Source organism: Cygnus atratus, chromosome 1, assembly GCF_013377495.2.
Source record: "Cygnus atratus isolate AKBS03 ecotype Queensland, Australia chromosome 1, CAtr_DNAZoo_HiC_assembly, whole genome shotgun sequence".
Lineage (NCBI taxonomy): Eukaryota > Metazoa > Chordata > Aves > Anseriformes > Anatidae > Cygnus > Cygnus atratus.
Window position 1 is genome coordinate 177,897,577 of NC_066362.1, and position 27,859 is coordinate 177,925,435.

At 38.8% G+C, this 27,859-nt stretch overlaps 2 protein-coding genes across 7 annotated transcripts; one reads left to right on the forward strand and one right to left on the reverse strand.

Annotated features, from left to right (window-relative positions):
- Positions 1-27,361, forward strand: LACC1 (laccase domain containing 1). 6 transcript variants are annotated; one of them, XM_050714163.1, is made up of 7 exons: positions 1-209; positions 20,423-20,869; positions 21,118-21,707; positions 22,960-23,141; positions 23,616-23,781; positions 25,602-25,827; positions 26,290-27,136. In XM_050714163.1, the coding sequence occupies exons 3-7, from the start codon at positions 21,140-21,142 to the stop codon at positions 26,462-26,464; spliced, it is 1,317 nt and encodes a 438-aa protein (XP_050570120.1). In that variant the 5' UTR covers positions 1-209; positions 20,423-20,869; positions 21,118-21,139; the 3' UTR covers positions 26,465-27,136. The 6 variants fall into 6 exon arrangements, with proteins under 6 accessions (XP_050570120.1, XP_035409267.1, XP_035409268.1 ...); XM_035553373.2 differs by lacking the exon at positions 1-209 and adding an exon at positions 8,306-8,347 and having other exon boundaries at positions 26,290-27,089; XM_050714175.1 differs by lacking the exon at positions 1-209 and adding an exon at positions 17,920-18,135 and having other exon boundaries at positions 26,290-27,177.
- Positions 6,912-14,857, reverse strand: CCDC122 (coiled-coil domain containing 122). The gene is made up of 4 exons (XM_035553342.2): positions 14,744-14,857; positions 12,163-12,561; positions 10,886-11,002; positions 6,912-7,064 (listed from the first exon to the last, which is right to left on the reverse strand). The coding sequence occupies exons 1-4, from the start codon at positions 14,855-14,857 to the stop codon at positions 6,912-6,914; spliced, it is 783 nt and encodes a 260-aa protein (XP_035409235.2).
- Positions 27,362-27,859: the final 498 nt, after the last annotated feature.

Genomic DNA, 27,859 nt, shown 5'->3' on the forward strand with positions numbered 1-27,859 from the left:
TTTCATGTGGAGTGTCAGCTTACAACATGGGGAAATCCTTCCCTTTAGCACCCATCCATACACATTCCTGCATCATGTGACATGATCAAAAAAAAGAAGGCTGCATTATTTCCCTGTTGAGTGTGGAGTTTCCGTGATATTCTCCTACTTGTTTACGTTATATCGTTGGAATCGATCAACAGTTTCCTCAAACTTTTGCTAAGTGGCAGGTAGGACTCATCGCTTGGTAAGTTTTCCCACACTCTTATTAACATGTTTGTTGCTGCTTGCTGTTTGTTTTGCCCTTCAGAGTGGGCAGTCACTCCTCTTCCTTTTGCCTGCAGAGCGCCAAAGCCCAAAGTTCCTGTCTTAGCCCCACACCCATCCTCAGAAATGATTGATATGGGTTTGGCGGCATGCTTCTGTGCTGGGAGCTGGGAGAGCCTTATGTAAAGAGCACAAAGTGCATTCACTGAGCTATTCCCTGAAAATCATAAATCATTCTCCTACTGTCTGTGTTTGCTCGTTAAGGGGAAAAAAATGCCCTGAGATCAAGCTACTACTGCTCAACGTCACTGTACCGAGAAAAATCTGCCTCAACAGGCTTCCAGGATTTGCTAGAATTAGACACTTATAGAAAGCTGCATATACTTCCTTTTTCATATCTTGTATAGAATGCTGATAGTTTAGAGAAGACAGTAATTTTTATTTCTCTGTTTCTGTTGATTTTTTTTCCCTGATGAGTTTTCTCCTGGTGAAGCAGAATTCACTAGTAAAATGTTTATGCCTTGCTGATTTTTATTATCTATCTGTTAAACTCTTAATTTGTTACAACTCTAAATTTGGAATGCTGTACATGGGGAAATCTGTAAATACTGTGCGATACAAAGTTCTGTTTAATCAGAAGTGTGCCAAATGCATTTCATCCTGTAAAAACTTATTCTTAGCACACTAAACAACCAGACGTAGATTTCAGCTGTATTCATGACTAAACTTGTACAAGTTTGGTGAAGATAGACAACAAAGCTTCAAAGATGAGAAATGAAATTTGCTTAGGTGTCCAGGTAGTTGAATTAAACACACAAATAGCATGTTTATGTGGGATAAGAGCCCTCAACTGGCATTTAATGTGATGGTGATATGGGACGACAATAACAGTTGGAGCTTATATCCCCTAATAAATTACTTCAGAGATGGAACAGACTTTCTGGAAGATGGTGGCCTTCATACTACACAACTTTTGTATTTAAGAGTTCATACTCTATGTGGTTGGAAAAGCATAAGTAAAATGGATTAAGGACTGACTAACACGTTCCCACAAACAATTGTCAAAGAAGCTCCAACATATAAGGGGGTACTCATACTAGCACTCTGCAGATATATTTATTAGGACCAATACTAGTATTTTTATTAGATATGGAATAGAAGATAAATTTAGTTCCAGTATAATTTGTTAATGACATAAAAATGAGAAAACGGTTGTACATAGCATAGACATACACAGCAAAATAAAATGCTTGAATTTTATCTATATTTTGTGGCAAGAAAACTGAGAAACACATTTGATAGCTGAGGTACCTTAAAAATATTAAGCACCCCAGTAAATAAGAGCATGAGCTTTCTTGGGAAGAACAGAGTCAAAAGGTGTATTAGAAACTTTAGGCTTTGGATGATAGTAAAGTCTATGTAGGAGAAGGAAACCTCTCCTCTGCATAGAGCTAACAGGAATATTACATACACTTCATGTGTTCACCTTTGTTAAATGATTCTAAACCAGTTAAAAAGATGCGCAAATAAGCATGGAATTTTCAGTGAGATACTGAAATTTACTGAGAACAGGTTAAAAAAAAATACAACAACAGAAAACAACAGTTAAAATGTATGCCTAAGTTATTTACTAAGTTATTTATTTTGATATTAGTGAAATGTGTTGAAAGTGTGTTGATACAGAGAAACTGCCTATTACCCAGAGAAATAATAATGAAAATTTTTCTTGGTCAAAAAGAAAAATAAGGTGTGATATTTTCGTTAAGTTAGAAGGTTTGGATTGCTGTCTAGAGTTGTTTTAAACTGGTAGAAAAGTACAAGGTCAAACTGTGACATTATAACCATGTTAACACAATAGTAAGCATCAAAGTAAATTCTGTTTAATTTACTTTGTGTAGCTGCTAAGAAATATATCTTCATGCATTGGTTGTCCTGGTACAGAAATAATTAGAAACTATCTGTGAAAGCAGGACAATGTATGTTATAAAAGGCATATGTAAGGGCATGTCGCCTTAATACCCTGGGTGAAAATTTTGGACATTGTACCTTTTTGGAGGAGATACATTAAGATAAAGCTCTCATTCAGATTTGACAATCAATAACTTTGACAGGCTTGATCGATTTAATTCAGCAAGCAGACGGTGATTTTTCTTTTTTTTAATCATTTAATGGAGAGAAACTACCTGCTATAAAGTACACTTACTTCACTGCATGGCTGAATAAATTCAAATTTGAAATGATACTAAACAAATAAATAAAAAGAACAGTTAATCACTGAAACTAACAAAAAGGCAGTAAATTCTCAAAATTTTCATCTAGAGCCCTTTCTGGAAGATATGCATGAATCAAACGTTAGCTGTTTTGCTGTGTATAGGGAAGACAGTTTTTATTGTTTCAGTAATGTGCAGCATACATGACCAGACAAAGTTCTGTTGGTGCTTTCTGGACGGACTTACAAGCAATGAATGTCTGAGTCACATCAGAACAGAAAGGTAACTAAGATTAGGGGTAAATTTTCAAATGTCTATCTTTGTCTTCGTTTAAAATAAATCAGATTAAAAAGTTTTAACCAATCATATTATTCCTATCACATTACAGTTACTATAGCATAGGATATTGATGGTTTTATTTCTACAGTATTGTGTTAAGGAAAGTAGCCTGTTTCATAAAATCATAGAATGGCCTGGGTTGGAAGGGACCTTACAGATTACCTAGTTCCTTCCAGCCCCCCTGCCATGGGCAGGGATGCCACCCACTAGATCAGGTTGCCCAGGGCCTCATCCAGCCTGGTCTTGAACACCTCGTCACTGGTCTCCGCCTGGACATGTAGGCATTGGCCAGCACTCTCTGGGTGCAGCCTTCAAGCCAACTCCTTACCCACTCAATGGTCCACCCTCCAAATCATCTCTCTCCAATCTGGAGATCAGGATGTCATGTGGGACTATGTCAAAGGCCTTACAGAAGTCCAGGTAGATGACATTGGTCGGTCCTCCCTTGTCAGCTGGTGCAGCCACTCCACCATGGAAGGCCACCAGATTAGTCAGATGCGATTTGTCCTTGGTGAAGCCATACTGGTTGTCTCGTATCCCCTCCTTGTCCTGCATGTGTCTTAACGTTGCTTCCAGGAGGAAATGTTCCATGATCTTCCCAGGCACCGAGGTGAGGCTCACAGGTCTGCAGTTCCCTGGATCCTCCTTTTGACCCTTTTTAAAAATGGGAGTGATATTTCCCTTTTTCCAGTCACCAGGAACTTCACCTGACTGCCAGGACTTTTCAAATAGGATGGAAAGAGGCCAACTCCATCAGCCCATTCCTTCAGGACCCTGGGATGTACAGCGTTGGGCCCCACAGACTTGTACCTGTTCAGTTCCATCAGGTGGTCTCAAAGCTGCTCTTTGCTTGCAGTGGGAGGGACTTTGCTCCCCCAGCCAAACCTCGCCCAGAGGTTCCGGGACTCAAGACGTGGAAAACCTGACTGGCAGTGAAGACTGAGGCCAAGAGGTTGCTGAGTACCTCAGCCTTCTCCATGTCTGTTGTTACCAGTTCTCCCCTCTCACCCATCAGAGGGGGCACACTCACCTTGTCCCTTCTTTTCTGGCCAATGTACTGAGAGAATCCCTTCCTGTCATTCTTTGCATCACTTTCCCAGCTCAGTTCCATCCATGCCTTGGCTTTCCTGCCCCCAACCCTGCACACCTGGACAGCATCCCTATGCTCTTCCCAGGCCACGTGTCCCTGCTTCCCCTGCCTGTGCATTTCCTTCTTGCGCCTCAGTCTGACCAGCAGGTCCTTGCTCAGCCATTCCGGCTGCCTGCCCTCCCTGCCCGTTTTCTTACACAGGGGGAGGGAGACTTCCTGTGCTCTAAGGAAAGCATCCTTAAAGAGCTGCCAGCTCTGGTCAGCTCCTTTGTCCCTAAGGACAAGTGTTCCAGGGGATCCCATCCACTAGGTCTTTAAACAGCTGAACGGTCGCTCTTTGGAAGTTCAGGGTCCTGACCCTCAGCCAGGACATGCTCACTGCAGCCCAGACTGCCTCCAGTCTTAACGTCTTTAATGAGTTCTTCTGCACCGGTGCACCAGGTCCTGTAACACTTCTCCTTCGGTTGGGTTGTCTCATACCTGGACCAGGAATTTATCCTCAATGCACTCCGGGAGTCTCCTGGATTGCTCACAGCCTGCTGTGGGGCTTCCCCAGCTCACACCCAGGTGATTGAAGTTCCCCATCAGGGTGAGAGCATGCGAGCATGATGCTTCTTGTAGCTGAAGCTAGAAGGCCTCATCAACAGATCAGACAGCCTGTGGTAGACCCCAACCACAAGGTGTCCTTTATTGGTCCAGTCCTTAACTTTTACCCACAAGTTCTCAACCTATCCGTGGCTGCTTGTCAGAGGCATCTCATTGCAATCAATCCATTCCCTAACATAGAAGGCAACACCCTTGCCCCTCCTTCCCCGCCTATCTCTTCTGAAAAGCTTATAGCCCTCTATTCCACTGTTCCAGTTGTGTGATTCATCCCACCATATTTCCATGATAGCAATCTAGTCATAGTTTTCTAATTGAGTCATCTTGACAGCACTGTGGTTTCCAGCACCTCCTGTTTGTGTCCCATTCTGTGTGCGTTGGTGTGGAGGCACTTCAGCTGGGCTATCAGTCGCATCACCTTTTCAGAGGAACCCTTCCTAATTGCTTTGGGACAGTTTACAAGTGTTTCCCTGTTGTTTCCTAAAGTGATAATGCTCCCAGGTTCACTTCCGTCACTTGGAGGTACATCTCCTTCCCTCACCGCATCTAGTTTAAAGCTCTGCTAATACACTCAGCCACCTTGCTGCCCAGAACCCTCTTGCCCTACCTGGTCAGGTGTGCCCCATCCAGTGTCAGTATGCCCGATCTCTAAGAAGTGCATCTGAGATCACAGAACCCAAGACTTTGAGCACGGCACCAGCCATGCAGCTAATAGTTCACTTGATCCATTTGTATCCTTCTTCTTGGGTCCCAGTTTCCAACTGGGAAGACAGAGGAGAACATAAACTTGCACTCATGATCCCTTCAACATCTTTCTGAGGGACATAAAGTCCCTTTTGGTATTTTGGAGCCTCCTTATTGCAGCCTCATTTGACCCTACATGTAAGAATAGGAATGGGTGGTAGACTTCCGGCCTCACCAAGCCTGGTAGCCTCTTCGTAATATCATGAATGCGGGCCCCAGGTAGGCAGCAAACCTTTCTGGAGAGATTATCAGGATGGCAATAGTAATTTGTTTGATAAAGTCAAGAAGGAAGAAGACCACGCAAAACTAACCTGAGAGTCTAACAGTTAAAGTTGTGAGAGAGCCTTCATGAGTGAGTGTGTTGCTTAAAATCTCTTTATATTAAGTAAAATACACAGGAAAATGTAAGTATATATGAATATACGAATATCCAAAATAAATTAATATTGGTATTTCATTTTAATATTTGCTTTCCTACACTGACAACATATAGGCAGTTTAACAGTTTTAATAGTAAACAGTTCACTAAAATCTTCATTTTCTATTCAGTTGTAAAGATAAATTTAAATTATGTAAGACAATACCTCAAATTAAAAGCTAAATACATTCACAGAACAAATAAATGTTACAGGTTTCAACCAGACAGAACTATTACCATAAGTGTAAGAACAGACAAAGTACTGTAAATTCCTCAAATGGCAAGCACATACTAAAAACAAGGCAAAGAAAAATATCCACTACTCACTATTTTAACAAGAGCTTTTAATATGTGGTCATTTATGTTGAGAATAATCTCACCTAATATTCAGCACTTAGGTGTTAGATGACTAGTATTAGTTAGTTAAGATCCTCTACTCTGTCAGTTCCTCTAAAATCAATGATCTGCAATGCATTACTGTCTCTAGATGGCGAATTCCATTTTAAAAGCTGTCTGGAGCTTTTAAAAGCTCTTCACCTATTCATTCCTCCTTATTAACTACTTGGGAGACATATGTTTGTCCAGTTGAAACCAGCCTGTTTGTAACCCACATCTGAATATACTTGTTCCCAAGCCTTTTATAGCAGGAAAGCCTATGTCCACCTTGTACCCCACACAAGGACATTCTGGCAGACATAGGGCAAACAGGCTGTAATATCATCTATATAAATTCCCTGCTCAGCAAAATATAGGCCATCAGAGCCTTGATATCCCAAGAACGCAAATATATGCTGATACTATTTTTTTCTGTAGGAAAAGAAAAGTAGATCTCAATCTTCAGAGATCTAATCAAATAAAAAAGAGCTCCTCAAATGTTATTTGGTTGACTTTAAATGAGTTTTAAAATAAAACTGGCACATACTTTGTAAACACCTGAAAATACTGATAACATATAATTATTGATAACACTGATATTCTTCTCCTGAACAGCCTCTGGCCATAGGAAGAAAAAAACGCTATTCCAAAGCATTACAGATTGAGCTCTGCTTAGTTTGGGCCACATAGTTAAAGTGAGAAAAACTTAATAAATAGATAGATAGATAGATAGATAGATAGATAGATAGATATTGGGCTACTTTACTGTTGTAGCATTCCCACAAGAAAAGAAAACTAACAAACAAACAAAAAACAACCTAATTTGTCTGGAAAGTATTACCCACATTGTTGTACCCCATTGCAGCTTCATTAGGTTATAGTTACTCTACAACTCCACTACTCTGAGACACTTTCTTAGTTCTGCTGCCTTTTTCTCCATCTGCTGAATGTTCCAATGCCATTGTCTTTTATTTGAATGGAGTTTGTTCAGTTGGCAATGCAAACGCTTTAGAATAGCATCGTATCTTTTATTCTGTACCTGATAAAAAAGAATAAAATACCCATCAAACGTTCTTTCAAGTAAGAGAGTATTTACAGAGGTGGGTTCACTTCACCTAACTCTGTGTACGTGTAGATTCTGACATTTGACTGTGTCATGCCATGATGACTTTATAGATACTGAAGAAACACAGAAACATCTAAGAAGCCACTCATCTGATTTATTGCAGTTATCTGCTTTAGGACAGTATCAGTTATCTGCTTTAGAACAATATCAGTCATGCCTCTTTCTCCCAGAAAAAAAAAAAAAGGAAAAAAAAAAAAAGAAAGAAAAAAAGGCTGTTTCCCACTAAGAGCTTAAGTGACCAGTTCAGTGTGGATACCTGTTTTGTAGATGTTTAACAAAGTAAACCCCTCCCACAGATTCATAAGTGAGCATCTTACAGCTGTGGCAAGACTTTGAATGTGAAACATTTCAGGTTCCAGAGTGAGAAAGGATGAAATTTTCATTCTTTGACAACTGTGCTTGGGTATAAGTTAGAATACAAACGAGGTAACCTAAACAGCTGTAGTAGCACCTTCGCTGTTGCAATGCACTCAGAAAGGTATTTTTTGCTTAGTAAGGCAAAACTGTAACAATGCAGTACCATACCAATTTTGCCCTCAATGCTGCATTGTTTTGAGAAGTATTGCTGCAGCAAGGCAAACCTTTGGAGATTTGCATTCTGAAGTGTAAAAATGTGAGACATTTATTGTAATAAAAATGTAAATACTGCCTATTCACTTAAGGAAAAATTGGCCTCATCCTAATTTGAATGACATTTGAGTGGTAGTATTTGACTCTTCTTGTGTCTACTTGTTGAAATATTATTACATTTTATTAAATCCACACATGATGGCATAGAGCCGCAATGGAGTTACATTGCCAGTGACTTCTGTGAGTCTCATTGCTTAAATTTCACATATAACTAAGTAACTTCTTCACTTTTGTTTCATTAATTACACTGCCCTGTTTTACTGGTGATGGGTTGCTTGGCTCTCTACTATAATCCTTCACAACTTTTCTAGGGATACAGTCATTCGGTCATCCCAATGAGTGCTTGCCAGATCTGAACATTACCAGGACTGTGTCACACAGCTTTGAAACATTTATGACCAATATTACTTATTCTTAGAAATGTGTCTTAGAAACCACTCTTCTTAGAAATGTGTCTCTAACTTCTTTACTGGGAACTGTCTGGAACCACGAAGACAAGGAACACTCATATGCTTAGTGAAAACCAGAGAAGGGGACTTCGCTCTTTTATTTGGCATCGTGTACATGTAAGTTAATCATTAGAAAATACATTGTCTGGGTACCTGTTGAATCTCCACCACTGGAGTCCTTTAATAGGATGGACAAACATCTGTTAAGAACAATAAAGCTGCACAATGATGTCGGGAAGAGAGGGCAGCAGGAGAATAGACATTTTTTAGAGCTTTTCTTTTCTAATTAATTAATATAACAACCTATTTTCTATTATTTGTGGGTGTCTTGTAGCAGTTACTATGACTGAAGCCTCATCTCTACAGAGGTAATCACCCTCATCTATTGACCTTTCCCTATCCAAACCTGGGAATTGGCTAGGCTTTTTAAGAGATAGGTATTGGGGCAGTCATTCAGGAAAGAGAATGAGACATGGCCTACAGGCTACTTAGAAGTTCACTGGTACCCCTGTTATAAACAGGGGAAGCATCCCTGTTACAAACTAAGTGTATGGCATATGAATTAGCCATGTCAGAGCACAGACTTTCCTTGGAAGAAAGGAAATTTAAGGGACAAATTTCCTTGCAGAAAGATGTTTCTTCCATAATTTATTTTTAATTTCCAAAATTCATCTTTTAAATGATTCAGAATGTCTGCTTTAGAAAAGCATTCCAAATCACATTCATGGACAATGTGTGTAGGTAGGGAAATCTTTGTGGGAAACCTGAGATAACACTTAGGCAAAGTGGGAGTTCAGTCCATTCAGCTTGAGTACTACCTCTAGCCATTAATGATGCTTCAGTAGGAATTCTGTAGGCATTTAAGTATAGGGCTGTATAGGGGCAAACTTTGACGAGTGCTTAAAATCATTGCTGAATCAAGGCTCCAGAAATTCTACAGCAACAACAAACTTATTAATCAGACATAATGATTTCCTTTATCTGAAGGCTCAGAAACCTGGGACCACAGATACTCTCTGCAAATTAATGAGAGGAGGCCAGTTACTCTTGGCCCAAGCACTGCTAGAAGCTCACAATCTATACAAGATGTAAAAAAAGTACTATGACAAACTCTGACACCTCAAGGTGGGGTCAGTTTGTAGACTGACAACTGTCTTTCGAGGTGTACGTGTGACCTACCCTACATGTCTACATTCCTGGTTTGATCATTCGAAACCTATAGTGTTATACATACTATAAAAGTCCAGAAAGACTAGATTATGTGGCTCAGCTGTAGGTGCCACGAGCACCTACATTTGGTCAACTGAACTGATCTCTTTATCAGCTGGACTGATTATACCTTCGTTGATTATAATGGGAACTGTCTGACTTGTGTAGCCACTTACATTCAGCCAACCACTTTTAGGTGTACTTGAGCCGAATTCCAACTTTGCAGCTTAGTGGATCTTCATCCATGTCTCCAATATCTCCCTTTATTCACATGCTTGCACTAAGTATTCTTTCCTGGCTTGTGCTGAGGGCTGCTGGGTATTAATGTTTCTGCTTGTCCATTGTTAGTTTATACATTGAAAGTTGGACTATTTTCTAGAGAACTCTTAATAGAAAATAATACCCTGAAACATTCGATTTTTAATCCTGCTTCATTCTGAGACAGAAAGATCTTATAATCCAAACAACTGAAAAAATACATTAACCTTCACTATTTAATTGGTTCTGATAACAGAACAGAACATTATTTTTAGGCTGCCTAATTTCAGCACGGATTTAGAGAACCTTATTAGGAAGCTGTTGCCTTGGTAATAAATTATTTTTTCAGACGCTGAATAGCAGAGACTAAAGTGGCTGTGCTTTGCTCTTCAGTTTAAAAATTCTCTGCCATTTCCCATAACACGAATGATAATTCTTTTTTCCTCCTGCATTTTACAGTGGCAATAGAGCTAACTTCAGTTCTGTTAATCTTTATATTATCAGGCTTTTATCATTACATTTTGTGGAATTTATTTGAATTAACACGATAAATGATGTGAAAGTTCCAAACTAAAGCCCTTGCAGACATGCAAAGTATTTTAGTACGGAACAAAACATAACATACAGTTCAATTACCTAAAAAGAGAAGTGTTTAACTATTTATCAGAATTTTATCTTGTCAGCTACATATTAGCTGCTCTGTTATCCTTAATTTAACATCAACTTAAATTAGAGAGATTCATTGGAAAACCATTTTCTTGGTGCAATTGATTCTCACATTGATGTGGTATCAGGAACCATGAGAAAAGTCATGAATAATCAAGTCAGTAGTGAGATTTAAAATATTTCAAAAGTATTACAGAAATAACAAAACAGACATCTTACTTTACTACCATTCAGTGACATCTTTCTTTTCAGAACTTCACTCCAAAAGTTAAAAGCTGAACTCCTTCTTAGGAGACTTTAGAAAAAATGTTCATAACTTCATCTCACAATAACAATTAAATTCTGAACTTTAGAAAGACTAGCAATACCAAAAACTTAAGACAGCACGGTCACCATATGTACTTGAATAATGCATGGCCAGCAACCCTGTATAAAGTACTCTGTATAAAGTACTCCAAACTTCACCTGCACTATCCACCTTTTATCAGAGAACTGCAATTATATTTTATTGAAACGACTCACCTCAATTTCTTTTCTAAGCTTAGCATGCATTTTTTTTTCTTCTTCCAGCAAATCTGTTTTTTTATTGATGAACTCTTTCACTGATGTGATCTCCTTTTTTAAAAGTGTAATTTCTTCCTGCGGGTTTAAGATAGAGAAATCCCCTTGTTTAAAAGGTTGTGAAATACATCTGCTCATCTTATTACAACTGTCACCTTTTAATAGTCTTACTTCATTAATAAAGGTGAGATAAATATCTATTACACAGTTGCACATTAAAATAATCGTTAGGAATTAAATTAATAATTTAAGAATCATAATTAAAATTGATTATTAAAATACTTAATAATATGGTTTTATACACTTTAAAAGATACTCTCTTGCTCTAAAATATACAAACAACTGTAACAACACAGGAATCTGAATTCATTTGGATGCTTATAATTTTGTTTTAAATTTAATTTAATGCAAAATCTGTGAATATTTACTGTAATATTTGAGATAGTTTTCTTTCTCACAGGCAAATACAATGATCACAGTCTTCATTTATTGAGATTTTAAAAGTTGCCTGTACAACAAAGTTTTCATCATTATACTTGAATAAAGTAACACCACATTTTCAATAACACAAGTTGCATCACAGCGGCAATTTGTGACTTCATTTCAAACTCATACATGTTTGCTCACATATTCGCAAAATTTTGTGGTGAGGACTTCCAACATTTTAGCTTTTAATAAGTCTTGCAACTAGGCTCTAACAAAAACAGTGTTAGACTGAAACACCAAAACAAATGAATGCTTTCTGCCTCCTCCTTTTTATCACCTTATCAAACCTACCTCCCGTTGGCAAACAGCTCAGCTGTAGTTCATTACCTGACAACAAAGTTAAATGAGTATTACGCTCTTAGATAAAAAGTATAAAAACATGGCTATATTCCATTGCTGAAAAATGAATGCTGAAAAGTGTACACGTAACTTTACCCAACAACCCACATAATCCCACAAATCACTTGGCAATGATAAACTTTAATTTACAACCCTGTAATTTTTTTCTTAGCTGAGTTCATTCAATGTCATAGAATGAACACTTTAAAATAATATACATGTAACTGGGGCTGATGATTTTTTTACTGCAGACTGATGTCTTAATTTCTTCAATTAATCTATCCTTTTAAATGAATCTCTATTCCCCTAGTCAATTCATCGTGGATGTAAACTTATTAGACAAAATAATCATATTAAACTATGCCAAAATTATTTCACACAAAATGGAATCAATCAAAGAGGAAGTATGGTACCTGCACTTGTTTTATAACAGAGCCTTCTGGATTCTTGAGATCACGCATTAACTGCTCTTTCTTTGTCCTCAGCTCTGTAACGATGGCTTTCTTTTTAGCAAGCTCAATCATAACTGGCATTTTACTTTCCATCTCCCAAAAGAGATTTTTATGAGCCTTTATTTTTTCCCGATATTCGCTATTTCTTGCAAATGTCATCTCATACTCTTCGTGTATTGTTTCTGCATCAAACCGCAGCTTCATATTTTCAGAATATAGGGCTCTGACTTGGGCCTCCAGGTTTTCGCAGTGATACTTTGTCACTTCTATGGCATCGTCTTGCAGATATATTTCCCTTTCTGTTGTTTTTGTTTCTAACAGGATAGAATTCATTTCTTTTTCTAGTTCCTGAAACTTAGCCTGTAAAATATTTCAGCATTCAGTTAAGAGTATTTTTATTTGAGAGGATGCCAGGTATCTAGTTAAGCACCGTAATTTATATTTCTTTAACAGAAACTTCACTTTCTTAATGGGGTTTGAATTAAAGTTTATTTCCTAAAATCATCACCTTAGAGACATAATGGAGGAATAGCTTAGGCTTCTCGCCTTAGATTGAGTCTAAAATATGAAATGAAGTATTATTCAAATTACTTTGACTTCCCCATATTTACAAGATACATAGTACTTGATGGATCAAACCCAATCTTAAAGTTTATTTAGAGACAGAATCTCTTTTAGCCCAAATCAGACTAAAACCACATGGTACTAAACCCACACTTACACACACACAGAAACACATGGATGGGTGATGGAACCTAACTAGCCTGTTCTACTGAAGTCTTCATCCTGTCTTCATCACTGGAAATTTGAGATTAAGATTAATCCCAGCTATTTTTAAACCTCTAAGAAATAGGCACCTAGTCCTACAAAGGCCTCTACATCTTCTCACTGATGAGAAGCAAACAGCTCCAGGAAGCAGTACTTTGTGCCATCATAAGATGGGAGGGCTGAATCGCTGCCTCAGAAATGTTTGTCTCTCTTTGTTGACTACAGAGGTAGCCTAGATGACTAATATGGGTTTAACATCTGATTTGTAGGTGATGCAAGTTTGCTGTGATGAATCCCACCCTAAGTAACAGCCAACTATTGTGTATTGAGAGAATTTGCACTGAGATTTATGCTGCCTATTATCTTTTCTCTAATGGAAGCATTATATGTGCTATGAAGTATCTTATTCAATGCTTTGAACAGAATAAGGCATTATCAACTGTTAAGAACAAAATGTTTCTGCATAACTTTTAATTTGGAAATCCTGGGTTACAGTTTTAGCAGGATCAGTATCTCTGCCACCATTTACTGGGGACAAAAGATCTTAATGGAAAAGATCTTCGATTTTGGAAAGGAAATTACAGTCTTACATGTCTACTGTGACACATACACATGGGAATAGACTGGAAGGTGAACAAGCGGTTCTGCATTCAGTTCCTAACTACTTAATTTAGTTATTCTGCTAACAATAATGTTTGTATGGAATTTCCTAACATTTGTGTGGTTTTTTTTTGGTGGTGGTGGTGATGGTAGTGGTTTTTTTTAAGAAAAAGAAAGGTGTTGGAGAGGAAGAAAAGAAATTAGCTAAATTAATTATCTAGGACTGTAAAGTTCTGTGTGTTTTTGAAAACTGAAACTCTTAATTGCTTGATCATAAGTTAATTGTTACAACATCGTCATAGTATGTTACAGAAATATTATTAGGTATATATATTACAGTATATTATTAGAAGAAATCTTCTTGCAAGGTGTGGCCAGTTATAACACCTTCCTAACCAATAGAAGTCTTCACTGCTCCTTCAGATAAGATACCTTTGTGCAAAATTTCAAATCTCAGTTATTTCAGTTGTAGAGCTATTTGCAGATATTATAATAGGATTTCCTTTTGCATTCTCTTATGCTCAAAAATGTCTGAACATTGTTGTGGTTTTCCTCATACTTAAATGTATGTCTCTTGACAAACATTTGGTATCAAAGTTTAAATGACAATTGAAGGCTTAACAAATTCTGTGAGAGATTGTAACAGAAATGATTACTTAGTTTTCAGGAATACTACACATATCTAATGTTTTACAAAATAACTAAAAATAAAAGTAAAATAAAAATGGACATCCTCTAAACATGCAGAGAAAAAATATTCTGAAAAAAAAAAAAAGCATTCTGTATGCTAAGAAAAAAAGATAGTTTTGGAAAACCTGATAAAAGGGATGCTTTCAAAATCTTTTTTTTTTTTTAATGCAAAAAGCTCTAACTTTATTTTGATTATTTAATGTTGTGGCTATTTCAGCATTTTTTCTCAAAATAATAATAAATAAAAACTTCTGCTAAAACTTACTCTAATGAAGTCTTAGCTAAGGAGCAACCTTCCAAATAATGATACACATGCAGTTTCAGCAAGGCCTAAATACCACACAGAGGAATAGAATAGCTGCCTTACACTTAAATGCAAACACTCAGAAAAAAATGTACAATCACCTTATCTTGTTCACAGGAATATGAATAAATTGAATGAATAAATTAAATGAATTAAACTCCTCTAAAGAAAGCTTATTACCTGTAATTGGAAAAGAACTGCTTTGTTTTTTTCTATTTCTGATGACTGTAAATGCTGCTGCTCTGCAACTTGTTTTACCACTTCAGTTAGTGATTGATAATTCTGCTTGGCCATTTTATACAAGAGTTGACCTACAAAGACATAAAAGAGAAGCGAATTGTGTTATCAACATTCTGTTTAATTGGTAACTATTAACGTAAGGGTACAATACTAAGGACTTCCTTACGCTAAATTTTGTTTAGCTATATGTACATAATCATATACACTCAATTTGGTTTTGTTCATTTTTTATTACCAAGAAGAGGTTACCAATGGGCAGATGCTCAAAGATGATGACTGAGAATTAGAACTCTATCTTCCAGTTTTATTAAATAAAATATTGCAATATTCTTCTGGCTTCTCCAAAGAACAGGTCCTTATTTTTTTTAAATCACAGAAATACAGAATCACAGAATGGTTGAGGTTGGAAGGGATTTCCCGAGACCATCTAGTCCAACTCCTCTGCTCAAGCAAGGTCACATAGAGCATGTTACTGCAGTCATCTTAAAAGCAATTTAGAGCTTATTAAATGCAATTTATATCTTCATATTTAGCCTGAATGCTTACATTATTGCAGTTACCATACTGCAGTTGTGTATTAACTATTAAACTACCCTTAATTTATGACAGAAAATAAATGGAGAAAGCTGTCACACTGGAAACCACAAACCAGTATCACTACAAAGAAACCCCAATGACTAGAAAACATTTAGTACCATCTTGGTATCACTTCAGATATCATAAATTAATGAAGAAAATCTGTACTGTAATAGAAAGTGGAACTAAACTGTGTTGAAAACATGCAAATGTGACTTGACACAAAGTGCATCTTCAGCGTATTAGATGGCACACAGATGAACTGCGTCTGCAAGGTGGTATGCTTGGCCAGGAAACCACCTTTATCATTTCGTATTTAGGGCTGTTGCTACTGTCGTGCGGCCATCCCTCACTTCTCCCCTCTATCGTGCTCCCCCAGCACCCTCACACCCCTCAGCAAGGAGGAGCCCTTCCCCTTGTGGCACAGAGCCCCAAACACCCAAAAATCGCAGGAAGGGGAACGGAGCCAGGCGGCCGCCCTACACACTCCGGCCCCCCCAGGGAGGCTGTAATGGCCGCCGCCGCCCCTTCCCGCCCAAACCGCCGGGGAGCGCCGGGCATGGGGCCGTGGGGCGGCGCGGCCTCAGGCGCTTGGGGGCGGACGGGGAACCTCGGGGAGGAAGGCGGTGTGACGGGAGGCGGCCATTGCCGGCTTCCAAAGGGCGCTAGGGGACGGGGGGAGGGCGGCCGTGCCTGGCAGGAGACGGAGCTGAAGCGTGGGGAACGACGCAGCCTGTCAGAAATGGGGTGGGGGCTGCGCCGTAGGGCTGAGAGGGGAAGGGCGGCCTGGCTTGTCCCGCGGCTGGGGCACGTTTATATAGCTCTTCGGCGCTTTTATGTCCCCAGAGTTAGCGAGTGGCGTTGTATTAAACTGTGTTTCTGTCATAATTTGTTAGTGTTCGATATGCACTGCAGAGGACCTAAGTTTTTCTGAGTGCTGTTGAGTTCCAAAAAATAAAAATAAATAAAAAGAATCATAAACGTTGGAAAAGACCTCCAAGATCATCTGGTCCAACCATCCCCTGCCACCAATGTCACCCACTAAACCATGTGCCTAAGCACCATGTCCAACCTTCACTTAAACACCCCCAGGGACGGTGACTCCACCGCCTCCCTGGGCAACCCGTCCCAGTGCCTGACTGCTCTTTCTGAGAAGAAATGTCTCCTCATTTCCAACCTCAACCTCCCCTGGTGCAACTTGAGGCCATTCCCTCTAGTCTTAATGTGCAGTCGTGGACCCATCTTGCCTACACACATATTCCTCACAATTCCAGGCTAAATAATTTTAACATTAAATTCCACATTTTTTTTAATTTAACAGCTTGACTCTGCATATGGTGGGTTTATTTCATCCCTTTTATGAGATGGCAGAAACTCAGTATAATACACCAGCTGGAGAAGTAATCCTAGTTTGACATTTTCAGTATTGTTTTGTATCCTGACAATTTTCAGACCTTTTCTTTATCCCTTTACAGGACTCTGTACTGAAAATAATCCCTGTAAGTCTTTTTTTTTCTTCCTTAGTCTGATTAAAGGAAAGAAAATTGCTTTGTTGGTCTCTCTTTGTCGAGCCCCTGCTGTTAATTTTTAATGCCATGCCCTAGTTCAGCCACATTTGACAGTGGCCTGAAAGCCTCAAAGATAACTGCTTTCTGCAAACTTCATGAAAATTGAAAATGTACTTCATGTAAACTTCCTCCGCTGGGCAGAAGAGGAAGGACAAGATACCCACATCAGTTCCCTTTGGGACTGAATGCTAGAAGAGTTCAGCTCTCATCCCTTTGCCCAGCGTATGCTGGAAGACAAAACAAGAAGGGAAATGGCAGGGGACTCCAGAGGTGTGTCCTGGACCTGGCAGAAATGTAGGTGTATTTCAGTTTGAAGAGAAAGGAGGGGTAGGAGTCATAGAAGAGCAATTTGTAGGAAATTCGACTTTACAGATTCCTCTGTTCATGGAAAAAATATTTTAATTTTTCGTGTCTGTTTCTTCAGTTGTCATATACTTATCATTGCTATGACAATGATTTTAGCAAGGCTGAGAAAATGTATTTATTATCATATGATTCTTGGACAAACCCTGATACAAATTCCACTTTCCCCTACTTACCTTCTGACGGTTGAATTGCCCTGTCAAAACACTGGCTTTTTTTACCAAGCGCTGCAAAATTTCTCACTGCTCCAAAGAGAAGTTTCCTTCCTCATTTCAGGTGGTGGCAGTGAAGACTGGCATCTCTTAACCTCTATTGGAGCCTTTCTGACTGTGCTTTTTCTTGCCTGACTGCTAAATCCTTCCCTGGAACATGCCAGTACGCATGCCTTGCCTTATAGATCCCTCAGAAAAGGAAACTTTTGGTCTGCACAAGTTTCCCCTTAATTTCTTTGTATTCTTGTTCTGCTTTGGTGTGCCATACGTCTCTGAATCTGAGATTGTGCAAAGCAAATGCACTGGCACGCGTGATGACAGCAGTAAGTTACATGGCAGGGTTAATGCTGCTTCCGGGTTTAGTCCTTAATCACGGTGATGCCTTTCAGTACAGTTTGTTATTTCCTGGGGATAGTGACAGCAACAAAGCAGGGTCTCATCACAAAGAAGAAATACAGGTTCCCACTCCAATCTTACCTAGAATAGGAATTTCCATCTTGTACAAATCAGCCGCAAGACTGACAGTGAGAAGTGAGATACATATATAAAGCTGGCAATGTGTGTTTATAGCAGATGATATCTTGCGAGAAGTTAAAAGGATTGACTGCCTGTTGTAAGTAATTTCTGTGTTTTAAACTCGACTTTACTTATAAAAACTGTGTGTACTTCAATTTTTTAATTTTAAGTGCTGATTTCTGTTTCTTCCACCTTTCCTAAATACCGTTGAGTTAAGAGAGGCGTAATGTTTTATTTTAATCCAAGTTAAGAGGTTTTTAAAGTTTTTTTGTTTGTTTGTTTGTTTTGCTTTGTTGTTGAAGTTTTATTGCAAGTGTGCTCTTATCCCTGTTGATTTGGACTGCTTTAATGTTTTCTCTGGGCATCTCTCTCTGGCATGGTGTTAAATATTTCTTTCCTGTTCTATTTTCCCAGAACAATGTCAGTTCTCTGTGTTTCTGTACGATAAGATGATCTGTAGGACTCACAGATGCAGGAAATTGCCAGCAATCTTGTCTAGACCGACAGAGAATTTTCAGAACTGGACCTCTGGGTTTTCTGACTTCTCACGTCTTTCATAGTTTCTTTTTTCATTACGTCTTTCATAGTTTCTTTTCTATGTTCACTTTGCATTTCTCCTTTTCACTCTTGATCTTCTCCTTACCTCTCCTCTCTTCTCGTCATCTGTCATTTTCTTTGATTTTATTTTCTTGAAGCCTGTGCTAGAGAATCTTAGTACTCTCCAAATTTTTGTGCAGACAGAGTTTCAGAGAGTGAGTGGAATGGCTGACAGGTGGCCTTGGCTTCAAGTTTGTGCAAGTATTTGTCTTACACCGTGTACTGGAACGCACAACTGCTTTATTAGAGCACTTAATGCTCTCTGATGCAGTTATGTGCAGTGTGAATTTCCATTTAACACGGAACCTAGAGCATGTTGCTTAAAACCTGAATAACCATAAATGCATTTCTAATAAGTCAAAGCGTTGATTTGCTTGGCAAGCCCATATTTTGAGAAGGGTTTTGTTTGGGGGACTTAGAAAGCAGTCATGAATTTGTATTACGAGTCTAAGCAAATTTACTTCTGACACCACTGACCTCAGTAGAACTCTGTGATGCAAAACTGGAAGGATATGAGGGTGACTCAGCCCCATTGTTCTTGTGTGTACATCTCAATAATTGCTTCTGTGGACTTTTTGCAATGCATAGACAGCTTAATAACAATGCAGGCAGCTACCTCTCCCTCAGCAAACACTTTCATTCCACCCTTTCTTTGGTGGTATTCTCATGGGGAAATGTGAGGACAACAATGAATTCCACTTACTTTCCTCTGTTGACGTATCTGAAGTGGAGCAATAATCTGTTTTTCCACTACACCCCTCTGTTGTACTATCTTTGCTGAGGCTTTTAGCTATAGTTAGGTTGGGACTTGTCATATTCTTACTGACCTCCCACAGAGAGAGTCAGGGTAAGGAAAGAAATCTCTGGATTTCCCAAGTCATGATGTTTGATATGAGTCTGTTTCGACACTGTTTCCCTTGCAAGCTGTTTTCTCTAAAATCTGTTATCAGTTGTGTGCAAATAACACCCTGAGCAAAATCGAGAGTCATAAATTCCTTGGCAGATGCTTTTATCTGCTGTCACATTCTGATGCTTTCCGTTCACCTGTTTTGATAGTTGCTAACTAATCTTTGTAAGTGTTCAAGTCACACAAAGGAAAACATCATTTTCAGTCAGGATTGTTTTTCTTCCAGTCTGGAGGAAAGAACAATGAAGAAAATAGAGAATGTATTCTGTAAAACCTCCTCTGAATAAACAGTCCAATAAAACAAGGGTCTCTGATCAGGTATTAATTTGTGCTCATGCACAATTCATTCCTGTGCAGAGAAATGGCAGTATTAAGGAATAATCTAAATAATTATGAAGTCTTCCCACTGGTGATAAAGCTGAGTCACATTCGTCCCAGATAAAGCACAGTGCTTAGTCATGAAACAGCCATCTGCTCAAGGTTCCCAAAGAAAAGGGATCCAGTGTTTTGATCCATACCTCTGGAGGCTTTCACTGGAAACAGTGAAAAATTATCAAGGACAGAGAAAATAAAATAAGATGCTTCTAAGGGAATATGTAAAATATGCTCTCATAGCAGAAAAAGGAAGAAAGAGATAGGCAGGTTTCCAAAGCAGACAGGAAGCCCAGAAGAGAGGGGGTGTAAAAAAACAACACAGAAAAAATGAAAGTACACCATGAGCCACAAGACAAGCCGTGAACTACAGGATAGTTTTGAATAATCTCAGTGCAACTTGATTTCAGAGCAAAGACTGCAGCTAGCATAGTGAAGAAACAAACCAGAGGCTGTGCACAGTGTTTTATTGTTTTCATTTGGTTGTGTGTATTTCTTATGTTACTAGGTGAAGTTTTGGTATCCTGTGCTGAGTTCCTGTGTGTCCTGAGAAGAAGAACTCTGCCTAACATGTACACCTCAATGTAGAAGCCGGAAATGAGCAAATTGATATTTTCGGTTATGCAAAAGGGAGAAGTATAAAAAATCTTGCGGAGGTCAGCGGGAAAGTTGTGGCTGTGCTCAGAGCCCAGCACCCATACTGCCAGGAAGGGTATCAGATATGAGCTCCAACTCAGCGATACGTGTGTGAAATGCCTCAAAAAAAAATTGTTCTAGAAAATCCTCCAGTCCCAGCAAGCTGATAGCATGAAAACCTCCATGTCTGATTAGCCTTACAGGAGGTCCAAGCACTCAGAGGCCAAGAAGATCGTTATGTTAATGTGGGGTATTTGAATCAATAAATCTAGTATCAGGGACTAACCTTTTCTCATCTCTGATCTGGGATAAAACTGAGGTAGGTGTGGTGGTACGGAAATTTAAATAAATGTAAAATATTTCGCATTTTCTGTAATTTTCTTTTGCTGCAGTACTTTTTTGCATTTCCTTTTAATGCAGGGGAGGAAATCCTAAGACAATAATTATAGCTATGTCACCTTATCTACACAACATCACTATATACATTGCTTTAATAACATAACTCTATGTGTTTGGACTAATGGTGTCATCTTGGCTTTTTTTTTTTTTTTCTTTGGCTATTTGTAGGAATCTTTAAATTGCCTAGACTATGGTGGAAGCAATACTGATTGATCTGTTCAGCCTACCAGCCATCTTGCAGAACAACGTCCAAGGACTGCTATGTAACACTCTGGAAACTATTGAGAAGTGCTCTTCCATCCCTGCTCCGTTTGTTTATGTCATGTGCTGCCAAGTGCAGGGCAGTGAATGGAAGGGTGAGCAAGATTCCTTGCTTCCAGCTCTGAGAGATTTCCAGAGTCTGAAGAAAAGACTTGAGGTGGTACGTGCTCTGACTACAGCTGCTGCGTTGTACACCATCAAACAAAGACTTGATGAAAAGGACATAAGCACCATTAAAATTATTCTCCCTACCTTAAGGAAAGAATTAATGAAAGTATATATAGACCATCTCTTTACTCCCGTCTACCAGTTTGAATTTGAGGATTTACAGGTGGCATCTGATTGTAATAACCTACAGATAACTGAACCTCAGAGTGAAGGGCAAACACTTTCCACACAGGACGTGGCGCTCATCCAAAGTGAGATTCAGATGTACTTGGAAAGCCTGCCGAGTCTGAAAGGGGAGCTCACCATCCTCAAGTCTTCCCTGATCCCAGGTAAAGTGGACAGCAGCTAATAGATTTTATGTAGACTGTTCGCAAGCATATTTCTTCAAGGGAATTTCAAAATGGGTAGGATTTGGAAATGTCTTCAGGCAGCAAATATCTCCATATGGTGCTGTAATAATGTCTGTAATAGGGAAAGTGTCAAGGGAGATAGAGTAAAAGACCTGCAAGTCTGTTCCGGACCTGGGGCATGATCAGTGGAAGGAGAAACCTAGGTTTAGTGAGAGCATTATTGCAGGCAGTAAAATCTGTTCCACTCTGTCTGGGGATTACACGCTCTGGGAGTTACCATCATGTTCTGAAAAGACAGGACGGGAGTTTGCCCCAGTCTTCAGCCTTATGTGCTCCTGGTTAATCAGACTTATGTCTCAGTGTCCCTGCCGTGGAATGACCCAGTTTACTGCAGTATGTCTGTCAATTAATGTAATTGTGGGGTCTCTTGATTCAGAGGGAAGCTGAGAGGTTTCCTACTGCAAAAATTTGGAACTGTTTTTCCCCAAAAATGTCTGAAATGACCCAGAACCTAAAAGGTACTCTAGTTACTTAAAGCCATCTGCCTTCGTTGTCCTTCAAGTTTTCGTCTGTGACTTTTGATCACACTGCATAAAAGATATTCTGAATCTCAACTCTGATTATGTCACTGAGCTTGTCAGCTATTAAGATAGCAAAAAGCAGTTCTAAGAGTCTCTTTGTTCAGCTTTGCCATGCAGAACCCTCCCCCCTACCGAAAAAAACAAACCCGCAGTGATTCCATTTGGTGCACGAGACCACAATAAAGTCTCTACACTGTAAACACAGAAGATTTTTCAAAAACGCTAGTTCTTGATCCTCTCAGTGTACTTCAAAAAGATGTTTGAGATTGTGTGAAGTCTTGAGAACTAATACTTCATTTGCCAGAAAAGCTTGGGGGATGCAACCTTGGAATGTTGCTTTAGAAATCGACTCTTCTTTTCCTCCGTGAGTTGGCTTTTTTGTAGGGTTTGCACTACAGCTCTATAAAAAGACAGGCAGTATCTGCCAGGACTCCATCTCACTCAAACCCCTCTATTTAGACCGCAGAGGATTATGATTATGAGCAAGAAGGAAACTTAGAATTCTTCAGTTTAAATGTCAGATTTAAATAAGAGGTAAAGCAGCACTCAACTTGTTTGACCAATTCCAGTTATCTTCAGTATAAAGCCACGTAATATTTGGACTGGTCTTTTGTTAAAAGCAATTGTTTGTTGTCTTTTTGCCTTGTCAGATGATATCTTCCTCCATGGATTCACCACAAGGACAGGTGGGATCTCCTACATACCAGCTCTAAGCTCCTGCAATCTCTTCAGCAGTTCTAGGAGGAGGGACCCACAAGTTGTTGTTAAAGAAAATCTCCGCAGGCTGGCTAATGCTGCAGGATTTAACCCAGAGACTTTTCACAGAGTCAAGGTACCTTATCAAACACTAGATTTACATAAACTGATCAAATCTTCCTTCATGCATCACTGGCTAAAACTGTAGGCATTATTCTTATCTTTCTCAGGAAGAACTTGTGAAAGGCAGGGCAATTAAAACATTTACTCTGGCAGTTTATCTGTGGGAACAGCCATCCAAACTATCAGCCATTTGGTGCAATATGGAGAAGCAGCACTGTTTCTTCCAAGTATATTCTAACATTTGACTTACCACAGGGTAGAATAGTCAGATAAATGATCAGCACAGTTTCTCTTAAAAGGAAACAAACAACAACACTTCTTTGGTGTCTTTCTACTGATACATCTGCATGTCATTTAAACAGGGGAGTGCCTGATTTCCATGCAGAACAGTTGGTGCAGAATAGAGTGTTTCATGAAAAAAAATACATTAGTCAGAATGTTTTTTTACTGTCTCATCACTATGCACATTCTGGTTTTGTTTTGACAGACTGATCATGCTAATGCTGTGTGTATTATGGGAAAGACAGAGCCTGACAGTTATGATGGAATAGTTACGGATCAGAAAGGTGTTACAATAGCAGCTCCAGGAGCCGATTGCATACCTGTACTGTTTGCTGATCCTGTCAGAAAAGCCTGCGGTGCTGCTCATTCTGGTAGGAATTTTAAATCACAGAAATCAAAATAACTAGAAGACCCCTGTTGAGGGAACTTTGGACAAAGAATTTAAAATTAGCAACTGAAGGCGCATAAATAAAATGAATAAATGAAAGATTATGTAACTATTTAGTCCTTTGCTTTTTAAGCCTGTATCTTGGGGGGAAAAAAAAAAGAAAAAAAAAAGAAAAAAAAAGCTAGCATTGAGAATAATTTGTTTCCCAAGCTATGAAATTGGTTGATTTTATAGCTACAATAATAATTATTTATGCATTTATACATTTATTTTTCTGAGCTGGTAGCCAAAACCAAATAAATCCTTTCTTTGCCCCATCAAACTTAATATGTAAAAAATGTCCTCAAAACCAGAGCGAACCCCAAATCATTCTGAATCAGAAGAAATATTTAGTTGACCCAAACAACGAGAAAACTGAAGTAGGGGTGGTCAGGGATGGTTAGGACAGCCTGGGGAAGTGTCTGAAGTGTATGTCCCAGCTGTTAGGCTAGAATATGTATACCATAGTGAAATTTTACTTTTGGGGATGTTTTATTAAAAGAAAAAAAGTATTTATGAGGTCAGAGAGAATGCATGGCTACGAGTTTCTCCTCAGCTTTGATGCTAGTACACACCTGCATATACACACTTTTATATTTGTGAATTTTCATAAGGGAATCAAAACTTTAATTTTCCTTCAATAAAGTTGTTTTTTTCTGTAGGTTTCTCTAACCTAGTAAGCTTAGGTTAGAGAAATTAAGCGGAACGAGAATTCTACCATGGCTGTCTGCGAGAGAGAGGAATATTGTGGTTTTTAAGGGGGAGAAGGGATGGAAATAATTTTATCCACTCTTGAAAGTTTTATGGGTTTGAAGTTTTACACTGTTTTACATCAAACCTCATAGCTGTAAAATATTTCAATCTGTATATGCTTCTTTCCTTGCTGCCTCTTCATTTATCTTGTTCTGCCTTCCCTGACTCACCATACTGTGCCCAGCCCACACTGCTGCCTTCTCCAAGCATACCTCCCATCTCCAGTCTGAACTCCCACATTCTACCTCCCAAGTTATGGCCCTCATTCCCAGATCACATTCCTTGCAAGGTTTCCAGTTATAGTTTTTCTTGCCTAAATCCTTTCCTTCCTTGCCAGCCCCACTCAAATTGTGTTTAACTTGAACACGTGTTGCTCTGCATACAAATCCAGACAATTAGGTATAAGGTCATGTCAGTCTTTGGATGTTGAAAAACAGGAGAAAAGTTATTAGGATATCCTATCCATCAGAATGAGACACTCCCTGTGCAATGCAAAGACCTCCTAGGACTCAAAATGAGATACAAGAACTCAAGGCAGAACTTTCTTCTACTTGTTCTGAACAATGCCAAAGTGTAAAGTGTAAGGCTAGAGACTTGAGCCTTCTTTTTTTTTTTCTTCTATAATAACAGTAAAAACATTTTTACTGTGTTATAAAAATATGTTTCTCACTCTAACATATTTCTATTACGACGTATTCTCACTGAAATGTTCCAAGATCAGAGGAGCGGTAATGTGTTCTAGCTGCCAAAATTGGGACACATGGAAAAAGGAATTCAGGAATCCTAATCCAAACTCTCCTCTCTACAACTCCACAAAATGGTGATAGCATAATCATACCACATCATCGTATCATATCACCATATAAAATCATGACAGTTGTTGATGTGTTGTTTTTTAATATAAAGAATTGCTGTATCTATTCATTTATACTTTGAATAATAACGTGCTTTTAGTTATTATAAAATTAAAGAGAAAACTTATACATTTTTTCAACCTCTTATTTCTCACAGGATGGAAAGGCACGTTGTTAGGAGTTTCTATGGCCACAGTAAATGCGATGGTATCTGAATATGGCTGTAACGTGAAAGACATCCTCGTGGTCCTGGGCCCTTCTGTAGGACCTTGCTGCTATAAACTTCCTCACGAATCAGCTAAAGAGTTTCACAGAATTGATCCAAAGTGTGTGAGACACTTTGACTCTGCAACTCCATATATTGATATTAGAAGAGCCACACGGTAAGTCTACTGAGCGCATTTCCATAATATGCACTTTTTTTTTGTGCTGAACTAGAGATGACAGCAAAAGAACCTGTAGTGTTAATTCCACACTAATTATCAAAATAGAGTATTACCCAGCAGTACTATGGTGAGGATCCTCACCATCTTAAAGTGCTCTCTAAGTAATGTGCAGATCAACAAATGATACCTTCAAGTCAAAGGTATCTGCTCACCTTTGCTGGGTTTCAGCTATTATTTTATTGTTATACTGGTTTCTGGAATATTAAAAAAATGCTCAAATTATGTGTTTTAATGGTTGCAGAAAAGCAATATTTTAATCTAATATTGGGAGAAAAAAAAAGTAAAAGTCCCAACTACAATATTGGCACAATTAGTTCAATTGGTACTTGAGGTGCTGTCTGAATGATAGGAATGTGAAGATGTACAAAAATTACTGTTTTCTGTTTGTCTTTTATAAAGGATTCTTCTTGAGAGTGGTGGGATTCTTCCAGAGAACATCCAAGATGATTCTGTCACAGACCAGAACCAAAATATCACATTCTGTACTGCATGCCATCCTGAAAAATTTTATTCTCACTTTCGTGATGGCACTAACTTCGGCACACAAATTGGCTTCATATCAATCAAAGACTGAGATAGTATCTGTCTCTTGCTCTGGAGTAGTATTTAGACAATAAGTCTGGTGCGTTGACTGTTATCCTGCTCTCCTGGTAGATTTCTTTCCTTCTTTGTTTCACGGACTTGCGATGGAAAGAGTACACAGGCCTTAAGATTCTCCTGCTTCTTCCATTCCCTGTCATTCTGAGGCAAGAAGAGATGTCTAAGATATGGATCCTGGCTTGTGTGAGCCAGGTTCCAAAGGAAACAAGGACAACTCACAACAGTAATGAAGCACTTCTGCAAAGCCAGATGCAAGATCCCATTTTCTTGCCTCTTTGACCAAGTATATCCCATAAACCTTACTGGTCGTGAAAGCACAAAAAAAAACAACAAACAAAAACAGTAATAAAATAAAAGTCTTCATTACCTTCTGGATGAGTCTTCTGAATGAAGTTAAGGCTGACATTGCTGATAAAGGAAAGGAAACCTGTATTGCACATTAACAGTTTGGGTACACCCGTCAGTGTATGTTTCAGCTGAAGGTTAGCCTTAAAAAATGATGTGCCTCGGATTGTTTTTGTTTCAATTAGCTTGAAAAAGAGCTTCAAAGCACTTACAAAAATAACTTGAAAGTGAGAAGCAAGCAAGGTCCTTTGGGGCAGACATTGTAAACATATGAATGTTAACTTAAGCATTTTTTGATTGTAAAAAAAAAAATAAAACTAAGACTCAGTATAATTTGACTTGTATGGTCATGTTTCCCTAGGATTTTTTCTTTGTCATTTGTTCTCTGCTAATGTCCATTGAGACAATTTCCACAGTACTCAGTTATTTAATAAGTATCTGAAAAGGAGAGTGAATTTAACCTGTTAATTTTACTGACCAATTGTTGACATGTTTGTATTGCTAGTAAATTCAAAGTGTGCACTGGTTTCTTATTGCCATAGACAATTTGACTCTAGATTTTGCGCTAGATGTTGCAAGGTTAGGATGGATGGGACTCTGACTGGCCTGATGCAGTGGAAGGTGTCCCTGTCCATGGCAAGGGAGTTGGGACTAGATGGTCTTTAACCATGGTCTTTAACCCTTCCAACCCAAACAATTCTGTGATTCTCTGGTTCTGTCATTCTGTGTGATAGTTGCTGACACACAGTCAGACCTTCCTAATAGTTAAGTCCTTTGTTTTCAAGTCTAATACCGTGCTGGCTGTAGCTTGCACAGTTTCCAAACACGAATCTTGGAAGAACAGACTGCGTACGTTATTTTCTGTTTTGATTTAAACGGGCTTTACCAATTCTAGACTGTTTTTGTCCACTAGAGGTCAGTGGTAGCCCACGGTGCGCTTCCATCTCTGGCTGCGCTGTGTATCTGGGTTTTCAAACAACACTTTGCAAAGCGCTGTACAGCACAGCACTTCTGCCTATATAAT